This window comes from Ipomoea triloba, chromosome 2, assembly GCF_003576645.1.
Source record: "Ipomoea triloba cultivar NCNSP0323 chromosome 2, ASM357664v1".
NCBI classification, from domain to species: domain Eukaryota; kingdom Viridiplantae; phylum Streptophyta; class Magnoliopsida; order Solanales; family Convolvulaceae; genus Ipomoea; species Ipomoea triloba.
This window is the reverse complement of record NC_044917.1, coordinates 14,288,921-14,305,826: the sequence shown is the minus strand read 5'-3', so window position 1 is coordinate 14,305,826 and position 16,906 is coordinate 14,288,921. Positions and strand designations below refer to the sequence as shown.

Genomic DNA, 16,906 nt, shown 5'->3' with positions numbered 1-16,906 from the left:
CTAGCTAGCTATTACCCCCCCCCCCCTCATTAGGTGTGATTATGGATAGTGTATACTTGTATGTATGCAAGAGTAAATTCAAGAAAGTTCAGAAAGGAACTTTCCAGTTTTGTAGTGTATTTTTTTCCCCCATTTTTCATAGTTATATATTGAATGAAGAAAAACAGAAAACAATTTTGTCACCCCTTTTCTCTTATCATTTCGAAACTATATATATATATATATAAAATCATATTTGCAATTGCCATGGGTAAATATAGAGATCAGAGAATCTGCAGATTCAATAATCTCAATGCTTTGCTTATTTCCATGCAGGAAATGGAGTCTCAAAGAGCCCATCACTTTCAGATACCCATGATCATCAGGTCCTCTTCTTCTTCTTCTTCTTCTTAGCTTCTTCTTCTTCTTCTTCTTCATTGATTTCTCAAGTACAATGTGCCATTATATTCCTATCAGAAGCTTGAACCTCAAAGGGTTTCAAAGGATGCAAACAAGGTTCTGGACATGATGAACAAAGACTACACCGGAGGTTCTGCGTCGGGGCCTAATCCTCGCCATAAACCTCCAATCAACAATCATGAATCGTTAGATAATGGACGAGGTTAATTAAACCAGTTTTACCTTCAATGTTAGTATAGTTAATGTGCGTGGTTTCGGCCAGTTAGTTTTGGGTTTAATGTATCCACAATTTTGGCTTCTCATATGTAATATATATATAGCTATACAAGTATATGTAGTAATAAACCAGTTTTACCTTCAATGGCAGTATAGTCCTTGGCTCTTTCTTGTTTTCCCCTACTATTACCACTAGAATCTGTGAGCTTTGATTGTTAATCAGTACCTATCAATGGCAATACTGTTGGGCGTCGGCAGGGTGGGCCGAGTTCAGCACCGCTCAATTTCAGACGTGACGATGTGATATGACAACTAAATAATCAAAGAAATATGTGCTTAACATAATCATAGTACAAATGCTGAGATCCAACAAATATATATATATGTGCACTTTCAATTTCTTTAGTAATTAGTTACATGCAAAGTTTTCTTCTCTTTTCCACTCTGATCTTTTGTATTTGGAAATATGCCATTTTTTAGTGGTAAATGTGGTTTTATGAGAATGAGCTGAGATAAATGAGATATGACATTTAGATATAAATAAGATTAGATTTTATCATCTTTAAATAAATATTAGCTTGAGTAAAAAGTGGTAGTTAGGCCAATATGAATAGGAAAATGATTAGTGTATCACAAACAACAAATTAAACTCCCGCTGCATCAGAGCCGTTGAAACGGGCTTAGCTTGCCGGGACGGCCCGTCTCGCTCCCTACTTAGGTAGGAGGTGGGTTTTGAAAATAGAAGCCCGCTAAAGAGCGAGCTTTTTTGACCCGCCTCGCCTAAGCCCGCGGACTTAACGGGGCGGGCCACGGGCTACCCGCCCTCCTTTTTGTTTATATATATATATATATATATATATATATATATATATATATATATATATAAAGCAATATATATTATATTTTTTATAGTTTATTGTTTGCAATGTATTATTATTGTTATGTTACTTATGTGGTTATGTACCTATGTATGATCAATTATGTAATGTTTAATGTTTGATGAATTATGTTTTATGCGAGTTATGTATAAGTTATTTTAATTTTTTTTTATGTAAAATGATAAAATTTAAAAAAAGGAGTAATAAACTAACAATTTTAAAAAAAAATGGTGGGAGCCCGCGGGCCTAAGGTGGGGCAATCCGGGCCAACAAAACTCAGGCCCGCCAAAGAGTGGGTTTTTTTGGCCCGCCCCGCCAGCTCGTATTGACAGCTCTAGGCTGCAAGTTCGGATGCACAACAAGTCAACAGTTGCCTCCACTGAGGCTTGAACACACTCCAAGAGGCAGTGTCTTTTGGCCGCAGAGCCACCGCCACCGCCACCACTGTCGTCGTCCTTCTTCCTCTCTGCCTCAGCACCTTCGTTCAACTCCATTCCCTCAAAAAACCTAGTACTTGTCGAAGAATATGTTCTCTCGCCAAGAAAAAGAAGAAATGGCTTCAAAATGTGTTTGTGTCTTTTCTCAATTCCTCCATTTAATTAGCACCACTAAACTAAACCCCATTTTTCCCACCTCAAGAAAATATCTCCAAAATGAGAGAGACCCATTGGGCAGCCATCCCACCATCTAATTAACCATGCACCTTTTTCACTGTGACCAATCTAATGGCTCCAAATCATTTCTGGTAATAATCTCTCACATTAGATACTTGTATAAAAGTAAGTGAGACATACAAAATATCTGCAAGTGTCATGTGGGTGGCCCAAATTGGCCACGTCGAATTGTTCCTTGCTCTCCATATAATCAAAAAGTTATGAGTCATTGGCCATTTTTTCCCCTTCTGGTAGGTGGCCACAATTATGACAAGTAAAAAGTATTGTCAAACCAGCAACATATAACATCCACTCAAACACCCAACCAATGGACAACTTCTGCACCTTTTTGAGTTGGCTCTTGCTCTCAAAAACCATGTCTTTGCTTCATCTTCTCACCCTCTCTTAATTTTTCTTTTAAATTTTTCATAATTTAAGAGACTGAGTACAATGAAATTTTAGAAAACAAACTATAAAATTATTTTTAAAAATCTCACATATTTTAGAGGTAAAGTGCATTTAAATATTATTTCGAATCCGAGAATAACTACTATTAGACGCAACTTGATTAATGTTGGGTTTAACCCCTCCATTCTAATCGAAAAATATACTCTGTATATTATAATGATAGTTTAATTAAATATTTTAATTAGTTATGTGAGGTGGGTTGTGTTGGTTAAATTAACCCCTTAATTTACTAAAAATTCTTAACTTAATAATTTTTTATAAATTATTTAAATCTATAAATTATAATTTTTTTTTTATTTTTATTACATGTTTGTATACTTATTAAATTATATATTACTAATATTTTCACTCGTGCGATCCACAAGATGTATTTGTTATAATATATTAAGAATATTTTGATCAATATATAATGATATAAATTATAACATCAAAATATTATTTAGTGCAATTAAAGATATGGTTTGATCGAATTGATTATGTTTTCTGATGTTATCCTTGCTTAGCTTGAATTCGAGCAAATAATTGTTGAATTAATAGCTAATGCGTAAATGTACGCATGCAGTGCTGAAACAAAAATAAAAACAACAGTGAGCGTGCTTGTTCCAAAGGGTTATCGTCAACCAACTCTCTCGGAGTAAAAACAACAGTGAACGTGCTAATTAAAGGCTATATGTATAATATAGAAATAAATAAGTCATCCTAAAAAAATACATACCGAGAATCTTCAATAACAAAATCAATCAACCTTTGAGGTTTTTTATTGAATTAGATAGGTTTTGGCTCAGTAATGAAAACTACAAAGTCAATCAAATCTGTGAAAACCAATCAAACCATTTTAAGTTGGCACTTATGAATAAATTATTAGAATATAAAAAAGAAATGCAAATAACACCCAATATAGAACGAAATTGTAATAAGAAGTTACCGATTAGCTTATTGTTAGCTACACCTCCGAGACTCCGAGAGCCTTCAATTAACGACCCAAAATCCTTGAATTTAAAGATGTGTTTGAGAAAATCGGATTCATCTTGATCCGTAATGCTAACCAAAGTGTCATTGTTCGCTTTCATAATGTACCTGTACTCGCATGACTTAGCATAAACCTCATGTGACAGGTTTGCACAATGAAATTGCGAATATCATAGGCTTTCCCTTTCTTCAAGAGTTTGTTGAATTTTTCGATAAATTCTTTGGGGATTTGTAAATAGATGCGAATTCCCTGAGGGAATTACCCATAAATATTAGTTAATAAATAATATAAACTTTATAGTCTTTCCTATCATGAATATATTATTAATAGTATTGAACACCATGAACTGTTCAATGGTTATTCTATTCATCAATTAAATCTTAGAAAATGTATATGACGAATCAAGTAATTAAATATGTCAAAAAAACATAGAAATTGAAGTTTTAGGACATTTTACATTTTAAAAAGTAGTACGGAGTAATAATTTGTGCAAGTGGAAGTAGAGATCAAACTTTTTTAAGATAAATATACAAATAACCCGTCCATCCACATTAAAATTCCAATGTTGCCCGTAAGGGCAACCCAAGTGGTAAGAGAATTACACTTGCAGCTGAGAGGTCGTGGGTTCGAACCTCAAGCCCTTGGGTTTGAGCCAGTTAGCTATAAAAATAATAATCTTTAAGTATTAAGGATGCTCAAAATCAATATTTTCAAATGAGATGCATAGAAAATGTAGTCATACTTCCTAAATATAAATGAAATAAAAATCACTTTCAATGTAATCAAAACACTAAGTCATAACAATCCTTAATTCCGATCCCATCCAACACTTTCATTGCGTGGACTTTGTCCGAATTCGTAAATATTTGTGATTTTTTTTTAATTTCAAAAATCAACACAACAAACCATTAGAAATAGAGAATCAATGCAAAATTTGCATTGATTGATGCTGCGCAAAAGGCTTCTAAGGTGATGATTTGCTACCCGTCCTCCAACCACCACGATTTCGAGGATCCATTTTGTCACATGAGAGATCCGATGATGTTCCAGGAGCTAGCCATGCCGCCTCCCTCCGCCGTCTTCTTCACCTGCTCAGATAATGATCTCGACCTCAATCTCATTGACATTGCCGTCGCCGTTGCGGCGCTAGAAACTGTAACCCCTCGCCTATTCCGATAAGTTTAGAGTTCGAAAAATATTTTTAAGCTACGATATTTACGAAATGGTCTCTCGTTACTTCAAGAGGATTTTTTTTAGTAAGGAAAGTTATTAATAAGTTACGATTTACGTACCGGTCACGAACCGTAAAATTTTAAGGACGTATATACAGTTCGAATTTTCCTAGAAAATAGATTATTAAGCATGATACGATTACGCGTGAGCTTCCGACTCAGTTCAGTGAAAAAAATTAGACGAACTGTAAGAGTGAAATTTGCTACGGACTTCGTACCTATATTTCGCGAGATACCGAAAAATTCCCAATTCTAGTGATTATCGACGGGATTATTTTTAGGATAATTTTGGTGTTAGGATTTTCCCGAATTAAGCTATAATCCTCCGAACTTTCATCTGATTTAAACCCAAACTGGCAAAATAAATTAAGATCTTCAAGGAGACACCATAGGGAGTTGACATGTGGCACTCAAAATCCCCACTTGGATTGGATCATTAATGACATGTCATATAGGTATGGGAATGTTGCACATGTTACTTAATTCTCAAGCCAAACTCACATCATCTCTCTCTCATCTCTCCCATTCCCTCTCCCATTTTCGAAAATACAAAGGAAAGAAAGAAAAAGGAAAATCTTAGTCTTCTAACTTTGTGATCCAAGAACTCCCTAGCTATCTCTTCAACTCAAAGTGCTCTATTGTAGGTAAGAACTTTGGTTTGTTCGGTTAAATCCCTCCTAGAACTTAAGCTTAAACTTAAGGTTCATGAAAATATTGTTGTTATGGTGATATTTTTAGGATCTTTGGTGAAGGACTCCAAGGAAGGCATCATCAACTCTTACGGTTTTTTTTTAGGTTTCTACAAAGGTAAGGAATCCCTTAAGTCGGTTCAATCACTTGGAGGTGAACAAATGCTAGTAAATTATATGACTAGGAATTTTTACGTGGAAATTATGTGTTAAGTTCGTGGATCTACAAGTTAGCCTAAGAAACTACACTTTGGATTTTTGGTAATTTTTGTATACATGTTCATAGCTAATTTATGCATGTATATGTTGAATTTATGCCCATATAGGCTTATACTTGTGAAAATAGTGAAAAGAAATCAGGATAGATTCTGGTAGTAACTTCCGAGATTTATTGGGAAAAATTGGTAAGGTATTTTGATCCTATTTTTTTGTAGACATGTAGTTCTATAAGTGTAGAACCTGCATATAAAATTTCATAATGATCGGAGTAGTATAAGTATGGTTTTCGAAATTTTCTCCAAAACTGGTCCAGAGAGAAAATAATTCTGGACAGCACACTGCCGAGGGCAAAAATGGAATTTTCTGTGTTTATTCGCGGATCAAAATGACCAAAACTTTTTACGGACATCAAGTACTATAAGTTGGGGTTCTACCATAAAAATTTCAAGTGAAAAAGAGTTCGGGAACTATCTTTACCGGCTCAATCTTTCTGACTGCGCCAAGCTGAAATTTCTGGCAGATTTGGGTGGACGCGGCCTTGGACGCGCGTCCAACGCGCGTCCATCGACGCCCAGAGTTACGGCGTCACGGCCGAAAGGCCGGACGCGGACACGGACGCGCGTCCGCTGCGCGTCCGTGGGCGCCCAGTTTCGGCGCCATTTACCGAACGTGCGGACGCGGCTCAGACGCACGCGTCCGCTGTGCGTCCGCAGCTGCGGCCAACCGCGAGTCCGCGTGACGCGGACTCGTTTTCGACTTGTTTTTGACCAAACTTTTCCCCGATGTTTTTAATCCCGAGTGTTATGATGTTTGAAAGGCCTACGGGCAAAAGAGATCTATTTTTGAAAGAAATATCTGTTTTGGAAAAATTATGTACAGCACTTTAGAAGAAAATATTGTTGTTGAGAAATAAGTACAACTCTTGTAACTTGAGGAATTGTGTTGGAAAGCCTATGAGTAAATAAAAATGTTTATAAAACTTACGTCGAAAGAACGTATGCTATTTTGGTAAACAGGTTGTCAAAACCTTATTTTTGAGGAAAATACTACTTTTAAGGAGTGAGTACATTACGTGAGAAAAACGAGAAAATGACGATTGAAAAGCCTGCGGGCACTGAGAGTATTTTGAAAATCCTTCTTGGGCTGATGAGATAGCCGATTTCAACTATTGGACTCAAATGAGAAATATGTCCAAAAGAAATGATTTGAGAAAGAAAAACGGAAGGAAGAATCATGTTTTCAAACCCTTAGTTTCTAAAGCGAGTTGAGGAGGACCTTGATTGACCCACGGGTGGCTTTAAGTGCCATGGCCCAGTGGTCGTTGTGGATATTGTATGACCAGTTCATACTGCAGGGCGAAGTCTATTCGTCGATACGTTATAGTGTATGACCAGTTCATACTGCAAGGCAAAGTCTATTCGCCGGGTACTATATAACTCGTAGGATGAGGTATTCCTATGGGGGTGTGCACACTTAAGGTATAGTTACTCCAGAAGTCCGGGTAGGTGTAGTTTTTATGGACCTAGCTGGGCCAGCTAGGAATCATTTTAACGAACCTTACGTCCAGGGGATCAGTGTTAGACCGGGTGATGACCACTGAACCCGAGTTCGATGATCCAAGTGGTCAGAGTGGGAGTTATGAGAATGCTCCAAAGGCCTCACGCTCACTAAGAAGAAACTAAGGAAGTTTTAAAGATGAGAAAAGAGTTACTCTGTAACGACATGAGAAGGAAATGATTCTATCCAAAATGTGACGAATTTTGAGCACGGAAATGTGCTGTTGAACCTCCTTTTGAGTTAAAATGAGGGAACTACTGGAAACGAAATATTTTACAAACTTGTCTGAAAAACAGAAAAATGTGTTTTAAGTGGCAATGATGCCGGTACCTTTATATGAGAAAAGTTTACGTGTTGAGTTAGCTTTACGCCGTATATTATATTATCTACTATTGATAACCTGATTGCAGGTAGAGCTATAACTCGTGGGTAAATTTTACAACTTACAAATTATTATATTTTCGAAACCTTTGTCTACTTTTGAGTGACAATGGATTTCCTTACTTAGCCGTCGTGCTAACTACACTTCATTGTGTACCTTATCAGATGAAGTCTAGCGTGGGTATGCCCCTGCTTCTGTTTCTGATCCTCCAGCTCTGGCTCATGCTTCTGTCCCAGTTGCACTCCTGATCCCGTTCCTATCCCTGTTCAATCAGTGGTACCCATTTTGGGCTCCTGCCTTCGTTAATCCGTTATGCCTCAAGAGAAAAGTCAAGTCTGACCTTTTTGTACATATCTTTTGTAGCCATGGTAGTACTAACATGGCTAGTAAGAACGGGAATAGTCCAAACTCTTTGTTGATGGGCTGTAAGAAACTCTTATATATATATGTATATTCGTGGCTAGTATAGCTACTCTTTTGCTGCATGTATATAAGATTATGTTGGATTTTGACGATAAGAAACACGATCCTTGTCTTTAGTCTGTTAGCCTGTGCACCTAGAGTGAACTCTATCTGTATTCGAGTGGGGTTCAGTCTGGGTGTGGCGGTAACTACTCCGGAGATACGGCATAGCCGAACCGGGGTGTTACAGAAACCAACACTAGTTCCAGCGTCTTCGCCCAGCCGAAGCTCGTTCTCAATGAAGAAATAAAGACACCGGCCTTAGATGATTTATTTAGGGATTTAGGGTCCACTAAAAGTCCACATCAGCTAATAATAGGTGTCATGTCATCATAGTAATTTGGAAACCTGTGAAAAATGATAGAAATGGTAAGTGAATCGAAATATATGTTATGAAAGATAAGGATGCGGCATGAAAAATCTGATATAGTTCATGGAGCGGAATGACACTTTAGCCTAAATACTTTTATCATATTTTGAAATTTTTTAGATTTGTATACCTTGAAAATAATGTATCTTTATTTTTATTATAATTTAATAAAAAATGTACATTGCTACATCATTCCTTTAAAGATTTTTTTGAAGTACAAAATCATTTTATTGGTATACCCTCGTTGTCATATTTGTTTTTCCGAGAGCGCCTATTCTAGTTTGTAATAGTAGATGAGAGATTGAGAGCCTGAGGCGGAGAGTGTGAACCTCAAGTGTTGGCTTCTTTGAAGATATTACGGAAAGGGTCCCACAAAGAAGATATTTTGGTGAGTGGGTAATGTACAACGTGAAACTTGCTCTCTGGCGGCTGGTGCCACCTTTTATTTTTTTATTTATTTTGTGTGTAATAATTCATAAACCACTAGTAGCTCTCATATGTGGCTTCAAAGTTATCAACTGCTATCTGGATTCTTTACTGCATGGACCCTAGAAATGCATTGCTTGTAATATTATATTTTTTCTTTAGTGGTTATGGTTTTTCCAAATTTTTCTTCTCGTTTTACCTATGGTATATGTTTACCAAAGTTTGAGTCGGATTATATATAATTTGATATTTTACAATATATGTTTGATTTAGTATTAATGAAATAAATTTTACACTCTTTCTTTGTCAACATAAAAATTCATTAATTTTAAAAAATTGAATATCGAGTTGATGATATGTTTTTTATTGATATTGTTCAATTTGAATAATTTATAAATGGAAAAAGGACAATTTTGGTTCTTAAATTATCTTATAATGTACGATTGATTTAGAACATCCTCACTAGCAATGGTTTTTTTGAGGTGTCAACTAGGAGAAATAGGAGGGAAAGAGAAGAAGGAAAAAAAGAAAAAAAGAAAAAAAAAGAAAAAATAGAAAGCACTTCTGACTCCAAAGGAAAAAAAAAAAAAAAAGCATTTTACGTGCCAACTAGAGCGTGCAGTCGGCTGGGCACAGTCTATGCGCAAAACGCGCACATCTGCGTCTTGCCTCTGACTTTTCTCTCTCATGTGGGCCCACAAAAAATCCAATGCTTGCAAGGAAACCCAATGCTTCTCTATCATTCTTCTTATCCTCCACTTTATCAACATAACCTCCTCAAAAACTGAACAATAACTATTGATGAGGATGCTCTTATGGTTTAAATTCTTTTAATAGCCATTTTTTCACCATTCGATTGCTATCTTGGTGATTTTTTTTTTTCCGTTATAACTAGATGAAACCTTTAAAATTTAAAAAAAAAAATTAATACGGAGTAACATTTTAGAAGAATAGCGTTTTTGGTCCTTCAACACTTCTAATAGTCACTTTTCATGCATCAATTGTTATCTTATTGACTCTTTTCACTCATGAAAACTGTTAAAAGTTTACATAAATTTTATAAAACTTCAAGTCAAAAAGATAAATTTGTAATTTTAATTTGTTATATATTCCCTTCTTATTCCTTCAAAGTATTCCCTTTCTTATTCTCCATTATAATATTTGCATGTAATTTAAAAATTTTAATGGTTGAAATCTTTTTGGTGCCACACTAAAAAAAAAGAAGAAAAAAATTTTCCTAAAGTGTTCTGTATTTATTTTAATAAAATTATATATATATATATATATATATATATATATATATATATATATATATATATGTATGTATGTATGTATTCTATTTTTGGACAACTAGTATAATAAAATACTATAAAAACTTTTTCTAATTTTTGTCATTATATTGAATTTATCAATATTAAATTTAATTCAATAACTCATAAAATAATACATAATGACATAAAATCGAAGGAAGAGGAATATTATTATTATTATTATTATTATTATTATTATTATTATTATTATTATTATTATCATTTTGAAGCAGAATATTATTTATTATAAAGTGAGTAGAAGATATACGCAGAATTTTTATTTCTGGATTATGAGTTCAATTAATAGTAAAAAAAAATTAATTAAATAGACAAATATGGAGTAATAAATAAAAAATTATAAATTTTGAGTATTAACATTATTTTATTTTATCTTTATATAATTCTAAATGTATGTGAGTAGCAGTTTGTATTTTTTTCAGTTAATTATTGGAGAAAAAAGTATTGAAAATATTTTGAATAAGGGAATAAAAGGGGGAATGCTTCAAAAGAGAGATTGAGGGAATAAGAAGGGCATTGCAAAACTTCTATTAAGTTTTAACGGTTGTATCCAACTATGAGAGTGAAAAGAGCTATTAGGGTAACAATTGAAATGTGAAAATTGACTATGAGAAGAATTCAAGAATTAAAAACGTTATTTTTAAAAAAAAAATTTATAAAGCGTTGTTAAGTTTGAACGGTTCCATCCAATCATACGTGGAATGAGTGACCAAAATAATAATTGAACAGTAAAAAGTAGCTGAAAAGAATTAAAAGACAGAATCAACCATTATAAAACAATTCAAGTACATACTATAAAAGAAAAACATTTTCCCATTATATATTAAAGACTTGTTTGTATTCAAATCATAAAAGAAGATAAGGAAAAGGTACAAATAGGCCATTGAACTATTTGAGGATAGCAATTAAGTCATCGAACTCTAATATGCTTCAAATTCATCAATGAATCTGTAAAAAAAGAGCAATTAGCCTTTTTAACAGGTTACCAACAGGTTTTTGTTGATTGGGATGTCACGTGAATTTTTTATTTTTATTATTATTATTTTCCTACTAAGCATTTGACAAAAAACACACACACAAAACTAAGAATTTGACCCTCAATTACCTATTTTTACAAACTCTGGAGTGCTTTCTGCACACTCAAATACTCAATAAATCAATCTTTAACCTTACATTGAGAGCGTTTATAACCCAAATAAAGGCTCCTAGAAACTACCTGTAATGGCGGTTGTAGCTTGGATTCATTCCTTTACCATGACCTTCCGATCCCTACAATCAACATAAATGGAACCAATCAGGGAATGAATGAAGATATATAGACGGGACGCTACAGACATAATTGAGCTTATTCAGCCATCAAATGCAGTGTGACTGATATCATATTTGATCATTAGGCAAACAAACGTCAAGCAATCTTGATCCTTACTACGCAAATACCACAAACAATCGCGAAAGGGAGAAAAAGCGTAAAATTAAATAAAGAAGCTATAGTTGAGGGTCAAATCCTTAGTTTTTTTTTTTTTTGGTCAAATGCTTAGTAGGAAAATAATAATAATAATAATAATAATAATAATATAAATAAAAAATCCATGTGGCATCCCAATCAGCAAAAACTTGTTGGTAACCTGTTAAAAAGGCTAATTAATTGCTCTTTTTTATAAGTTCATGGATGAGTTTGGAGCTTATTGAAGTTCGATAAGGCTTAATTTCTATCCCAAGAATATATTACTCACCCAATCTTATTTTACATGTTTTGTTTACTATTTATTAGTTAATCTAACTATTCTTTCTTTCTTTATTTTCTTTAATAATTTTGAGTTAAATTAATTCTAGTAGATGCCTCTTGTCTTTGGTGACAATTTCAAATTCAATCTCAAACTATCATTTTTATCATTTAATATCTCAAACTATCATATTTTGGACACTTTTAGTCCTTCTGGTGACTTTTTTGGCGAAAGCCTATTTTAGGAAAGGGCAATTTGGTCTCTTCAATTTTTTTCACATTTTTGCTCTATTTTTTTTTAAAAAAAATAATTAAGAAGGTTTACGAGGATGTACATGTGTTATACATGTGAACCAGAGATTTTTTTTTTTTTAAAAAAAAAATCAGAGCAAAAATGTGAAAATAAAATTAAAAAATAATTGAAGAGATCAAATTGCCCTTTCCAAAAATAGACTAGAAAAGTAACCGTAAGGACTAAAAGTGTCCAAAGTATGATAGTCTGGGATGTTAAAAGGTAATAAAAAAAATTGTCTTGGATTAAATTTAGAATTGCAACCAAAGACAATGGAAATCCGTTGGAATTACCTAAATAATTTTCTTATAAATTTTGAATTTAATTTTTATTATGTTTAATAATACTTTTGAATTTTGATGTAATTTCTAAATATATAAATTTTATAAGAAAACAACAACAACAACAATAATAATAATAATGATTTTTAAAAATATATATAACATGAAAATAGTAAGAGAATTACGTGGGCTTTGATTTTTATTGAAATTTTGATAAGATATTCATAGGCAACTTAATCTTGGTAAAATTAATTGCAAGTCTAAAATTATTTTAATTTTTTAGTTTAACTTTAGAGTTTAAATATTTGATATAGCCCTTGTTTAAAAATTTAGATGGAAGTATTTCAAAAAAAAAAATTTAATTTATTGTTGCATTTGAATTATTTTAAAAATTAAAAATAAAATTTACCCCCAAAAAATTCAGTTTGAAGCGGCGGTTCAAACCGGAAATCGTCGGTTCCAGTTTGCCATTTTTTGAAATTGTGAACCGTTAGTTCGGAGTCGGACCGAACCGTGGGCACATCTACAAACACTCAATTAAATGTTGTGAAAATTTGAATTGTGAATAACATGTGTAAACCCTTATTAACAAAATGAAGCACACAAAATGGAAGGAAAAGGTACATATCTTACAATGAACAAACAATTTAAAAAAATACTCTAAAATTTGTGAACATCTAATATACTCTAGTTTATTTAGTGGGTTAGCCAGAGAGCTTGATATGGATTTATTAAAATAATAAAATGTTTTACCAGTAGAATGCAGCTTTGACAGCTTGCCAGTGATAAACAATAAAGCAATATTCCTTGTTAGTGGTCAAAAGAATTTGGAGGAAAATGAAACAAATGCCAATCATCTCTAATCTCTTCAATCATGCATGTACTAACTTCAGTGTCTTTCAAGTTCTTCAGGAATCACATTGCCAAAAAGCATGGTAATAAAGGGAAAGAATAACAACCATGCTTAGTTCAGTGGTTCGGTACGTAATATTTGAGATAAGAGATTAATATTCGAAATTTGACAATCATAGTGGGCTGGTAATTTGGTCGTGTGTGCTGAGCCACTAAAAATGCAAAAGAAGATCAAATCAGTAAATTAGCTAGCTGCAACTCTTAAACAACAAATAAAGTAATTGATTTAGAGAAAATATGACAGCATTTCATTACATCATTTGGAAGAATTAGTACCTTGGCAAATAATATCCGATCCCAATCCAAGATCTACTCGTATCGATCATAACCCAGGATCTACTTATGATTGCAAATTATCTCCAGAATTTACAAGAAATAGAAAAAGTTTTGATTTGGGCCTGATTCCTCATTAAGCACACCAATTACAAGTTAATTTCTTGCCCACGATGGTCCGGGTGTGCATCGCAAATTATGCCGTGGACCCAGGTGCACCTTGCAAGGTGCACCTGGGTCCAAAACGACGTCGTTTTATGCTTTTTTTTTTAAAAAAAAAAATTGTTAATTAACGCCGTTAAAGGAGGTTGGGAGCAGTAGGCAGGCGGTTGTCCGGTTCATCATCGCAGTTCTCCAGTCATTCACCATCATCGCAAAACAATTCATCATCGCCGCAATTCTCGCAAAACAATTCATCGCAGTTCTCCAGTTATTCTTCACTCATTCATCATCGCAATTCTCGTTGGATTCATCATCGCCGATCTCCTTCGATTCAACATCGCGAAATTCTTTCGATTCACCATCGTAATTCTTCTTCAATGATGGCAGAGGTAGTAGATCAACTAAGTTTACGCGTTGATGGCTCATCTTCGATTGCAGGTTTTAAGTTTGGATTCATGTTTGATGAATTGTATAGATTTATGTTTGTTTTTTTCGAATTTAGGATTTATGGTTAGATTGATTGTGTAACCATGTATTTGAGTGTTAGATTCACACTTATACAACTATACATTCACAGATACATAGTTCTAGATTCACACATTTACAACTATAGATTCACACTGTTTCCTGATACTCTGTTTTATTTTTTTTATTTGTAGTGAATGCAGATTTAGTTGTTGTCTCAACAAGCAATGATCAAGGCTGTATAAATGTTGAGGATTCTACTTCAATTCCAGGTTTTTTTTTAATTGTTTTTTAGAGTAAAATTAGTGATTCATATTGATTTACGATTTATGTGTAGTTGTGTGTAATAGTGTTTGATGTGTGAATATAGAGTATAGGACCTGTGAATATATAGTTTTGAATGTGTGAATGCATAACAGTGTTGATATAATTGCTAAACATATTGCCCCTGAAATGTGTGAATGTGGAGGTTTCTACAAGTGTGTGAATCTGTAACATACTTCTATAAATATGCTTTAGAGATTTGATGAAAATGTTATTCTTTTAGTAGAGTGTAGCTGGATTTATTTGGCATTCCCCGCCCCCCCTCTACGTAGAGAATATATTTCCATTAGATTGCTTTTTATTTGTTTTCTTTGGTATGTTTTTCCATACTTGAGGTTATATTTCATATGTGCAGTTGATCAAGATTTGGTGGGTATTGTAGTAAGTAATGGTGATGAAGCGTATGAGTTGTATAACGATTATGCATTTAGAGTTGGTTTTAGTGTGAGGAAGGGTAAGCAACGCTACCAAGGGTCTACTAAAAATGTTAAGATGAAGACATTTTTGTGCTCTAAGACTGGTAGTAAGTCCAAGAAAAACAGTGGTGTTAAGGCGTATTCAAAGATTGATTTAAGGACGGGGTGTGGCGCATATATTCAGTTTGATGTAGATGGTAATGGGGTGTGGACAGTAACAAAACACGAGAAAGCTCATAACCACAAGCTAAGCACTAAAGACAAGAGTCACCTACTTCGTTCGTACAGAAGAGTGGGAAATAATCAACTTTCATACTTAAGAGACTTAAAGAAGAGTGGGGTTGCCTTGGCAGATGGGATAAGGTTTTTGAAACATCAGTCAGGAGGGTCTCCACTCGTTGGGTTTACCAATCGAGATGCTTACAATTCATTGGAATCTGATTCTTTGAAGAGCTTGGATGGAACTGATTCGAATTCGTTGATTGAAATATTTAGGAGGAGGCAGTGTAATGAGCCTGGCTTCTTTTTTGACTTTGAAGTTGACGATGATGCAAGATTAACTAGCTTTTTTTGGAGGGACGGGCAAATGAGACGAGACTATGCGTTGTTTGGAGACTTGTTAGTGCATGATACAACATATCGCACTAACAAGTACGACATGATATGTGGTCCATTTGTAGGGATGAACCACCATTGTATGAATATTATGTTTGGGTGTGGTTTTTTGATGAACGAAAGGATAGAGTCATTTGTATGGTTGTTTAGAGCATTTCTTAGATCTATGGGTGGCAAATGTCCACAAACCATTATGACTGATCAATGCGCAGCCATGGCTGCTGCCATCTCTCAAGTGTTTACAACATCACGGCATCGTCTTTGCATATGGCATATCGGTGAGAACTCGAAGAAGCACATCAAGACACTTAGGAACAATAAGAATTTCATGGATCTATTTAATTGTTTGTTGAAGTACACAGACACCGAAGCTGAGTTTGAGTTGTATTGGTCAAGGTATGTTATTGTACTTATTCACTTTGAGTTTGAATTTTCAATACTATTTTTGTAAAATAATGACTTATTGATTTGTGAATATACAGTATAGAAGCTGTGAATCTAGAGTACTAAATGTGTGAGTGTAGAACATATAGTAATATAATTACTGAACAAGTATCATTGAAATGTGTGAATGTGTACGTTTGAAACTGTGAATGTATAGTATAGGGTTTNTGATTTACGATTTATGTGTAGTTGTGTGTAATAGTGTTTGATGTGTGAATATAGAGTATAGGACCTGTGAATATATAGTTTTGAATGTGTGAATGCATAACAGTGTTGATATAATTGCTAAACATATTGCCCCTGAAATGTGTGAATGTGGAGGTTTCTACAAGTGTGTGAATCTGTAACATACTTCTATAAATATGCTTTAGAGATTTGATGAAAATGTTATTCTTTTAGTAGAGTGTAGCTGGATTTATTTGGCATTCCCCGCCCCCCCTCTACGTAGAGAATATATTTCCATTAGATTGCTTTTTATTTGTTTTCTTTGGTATGTTTTTCCATACTTGAGGTTATATTTCATATGTGCAGTTGATCAAGATTTGGTGGGTATTGTAGTAAGTAATGGTGATGAAGCGTATGAGTTGTATAACGATTATGCATTTAGAGTTGGTTTTAGTGTGAGGAAGGGTAAGCAACGCTACCAAGGGTCTACTAAAAATGTTAAGATGAAGACATTTTTGTGCTCTAAGACTGGTAGTAAGTCCAAGAAAAACAGTGGTGTTAAGGCGTATTCAAAGATTGATTTAA

General features: G+C 33.9%; 2 protein-coding genes across 2 annotated transcripts in view; both read left to right on the top strand.

Annotated features, from left to right (window-relative positions):
- LOC116004959 overlaps positions 1–760 on the top strand; it is a 2,311-nt gene extending 1,551 nt beyond the window's left edge. Inside the window, exons 4-5 of the mRNA XM_031245165.1 lie at positions 316–365; positions 457–760. Coding sequence (XP_031101025.1) covers positions 316–365; positions 457–606 — 200 coding nt within the window. The 3' untranslated portion in view covers positions 607–760. The remainder of the gene's footprint in view (positions 1–315; positions 366–456) is intronic.
- A 14,413-nt stretch (positions 761–15,173) lies between these two features.
- On the top strand, positions 15,174–16,222 carry LOC116010793 (protein FAR1-RELATED SEQUENCE 5-like). Its single transcript, XM_031250302.1, has 3 exons — positions 15,174–15,603; positions 16,075–16,108; positions 16,195–16,222. Exons 1-3 carry the CDS (start codon positions 15,174–15,176, stop codon positions 16,220–16,222), a joined length of 492 nt encoding a protein of 163 aa, XP_031106162.1.
- Positions 16,223–16,906: the final 684 nt, after the last annotated feature.

Coding starts and splice junctions, on each gene's coding strand:
- LOC116010793 (XM_031250302.1), top strand. CDS start 15,174: ATGAAGACATTTTTGTGCTCTAAGACTGGTAGTAAGTCCAAGAAAAAC. Junction 15,604..16,074: donor AATATTTAGGAGGAGGCAGT/GTAATGAGCCTG, acceptor TGAAGTACACAG/ACACCGAAGCTGAGTTTGAG. Junction 16,109..16,194: donor TTTGAGTTGTATTGGTCAAG/GTATGTTATTGT, acceptor GTGAATATACAG/TATAGAAGCTGTGAATCTAG.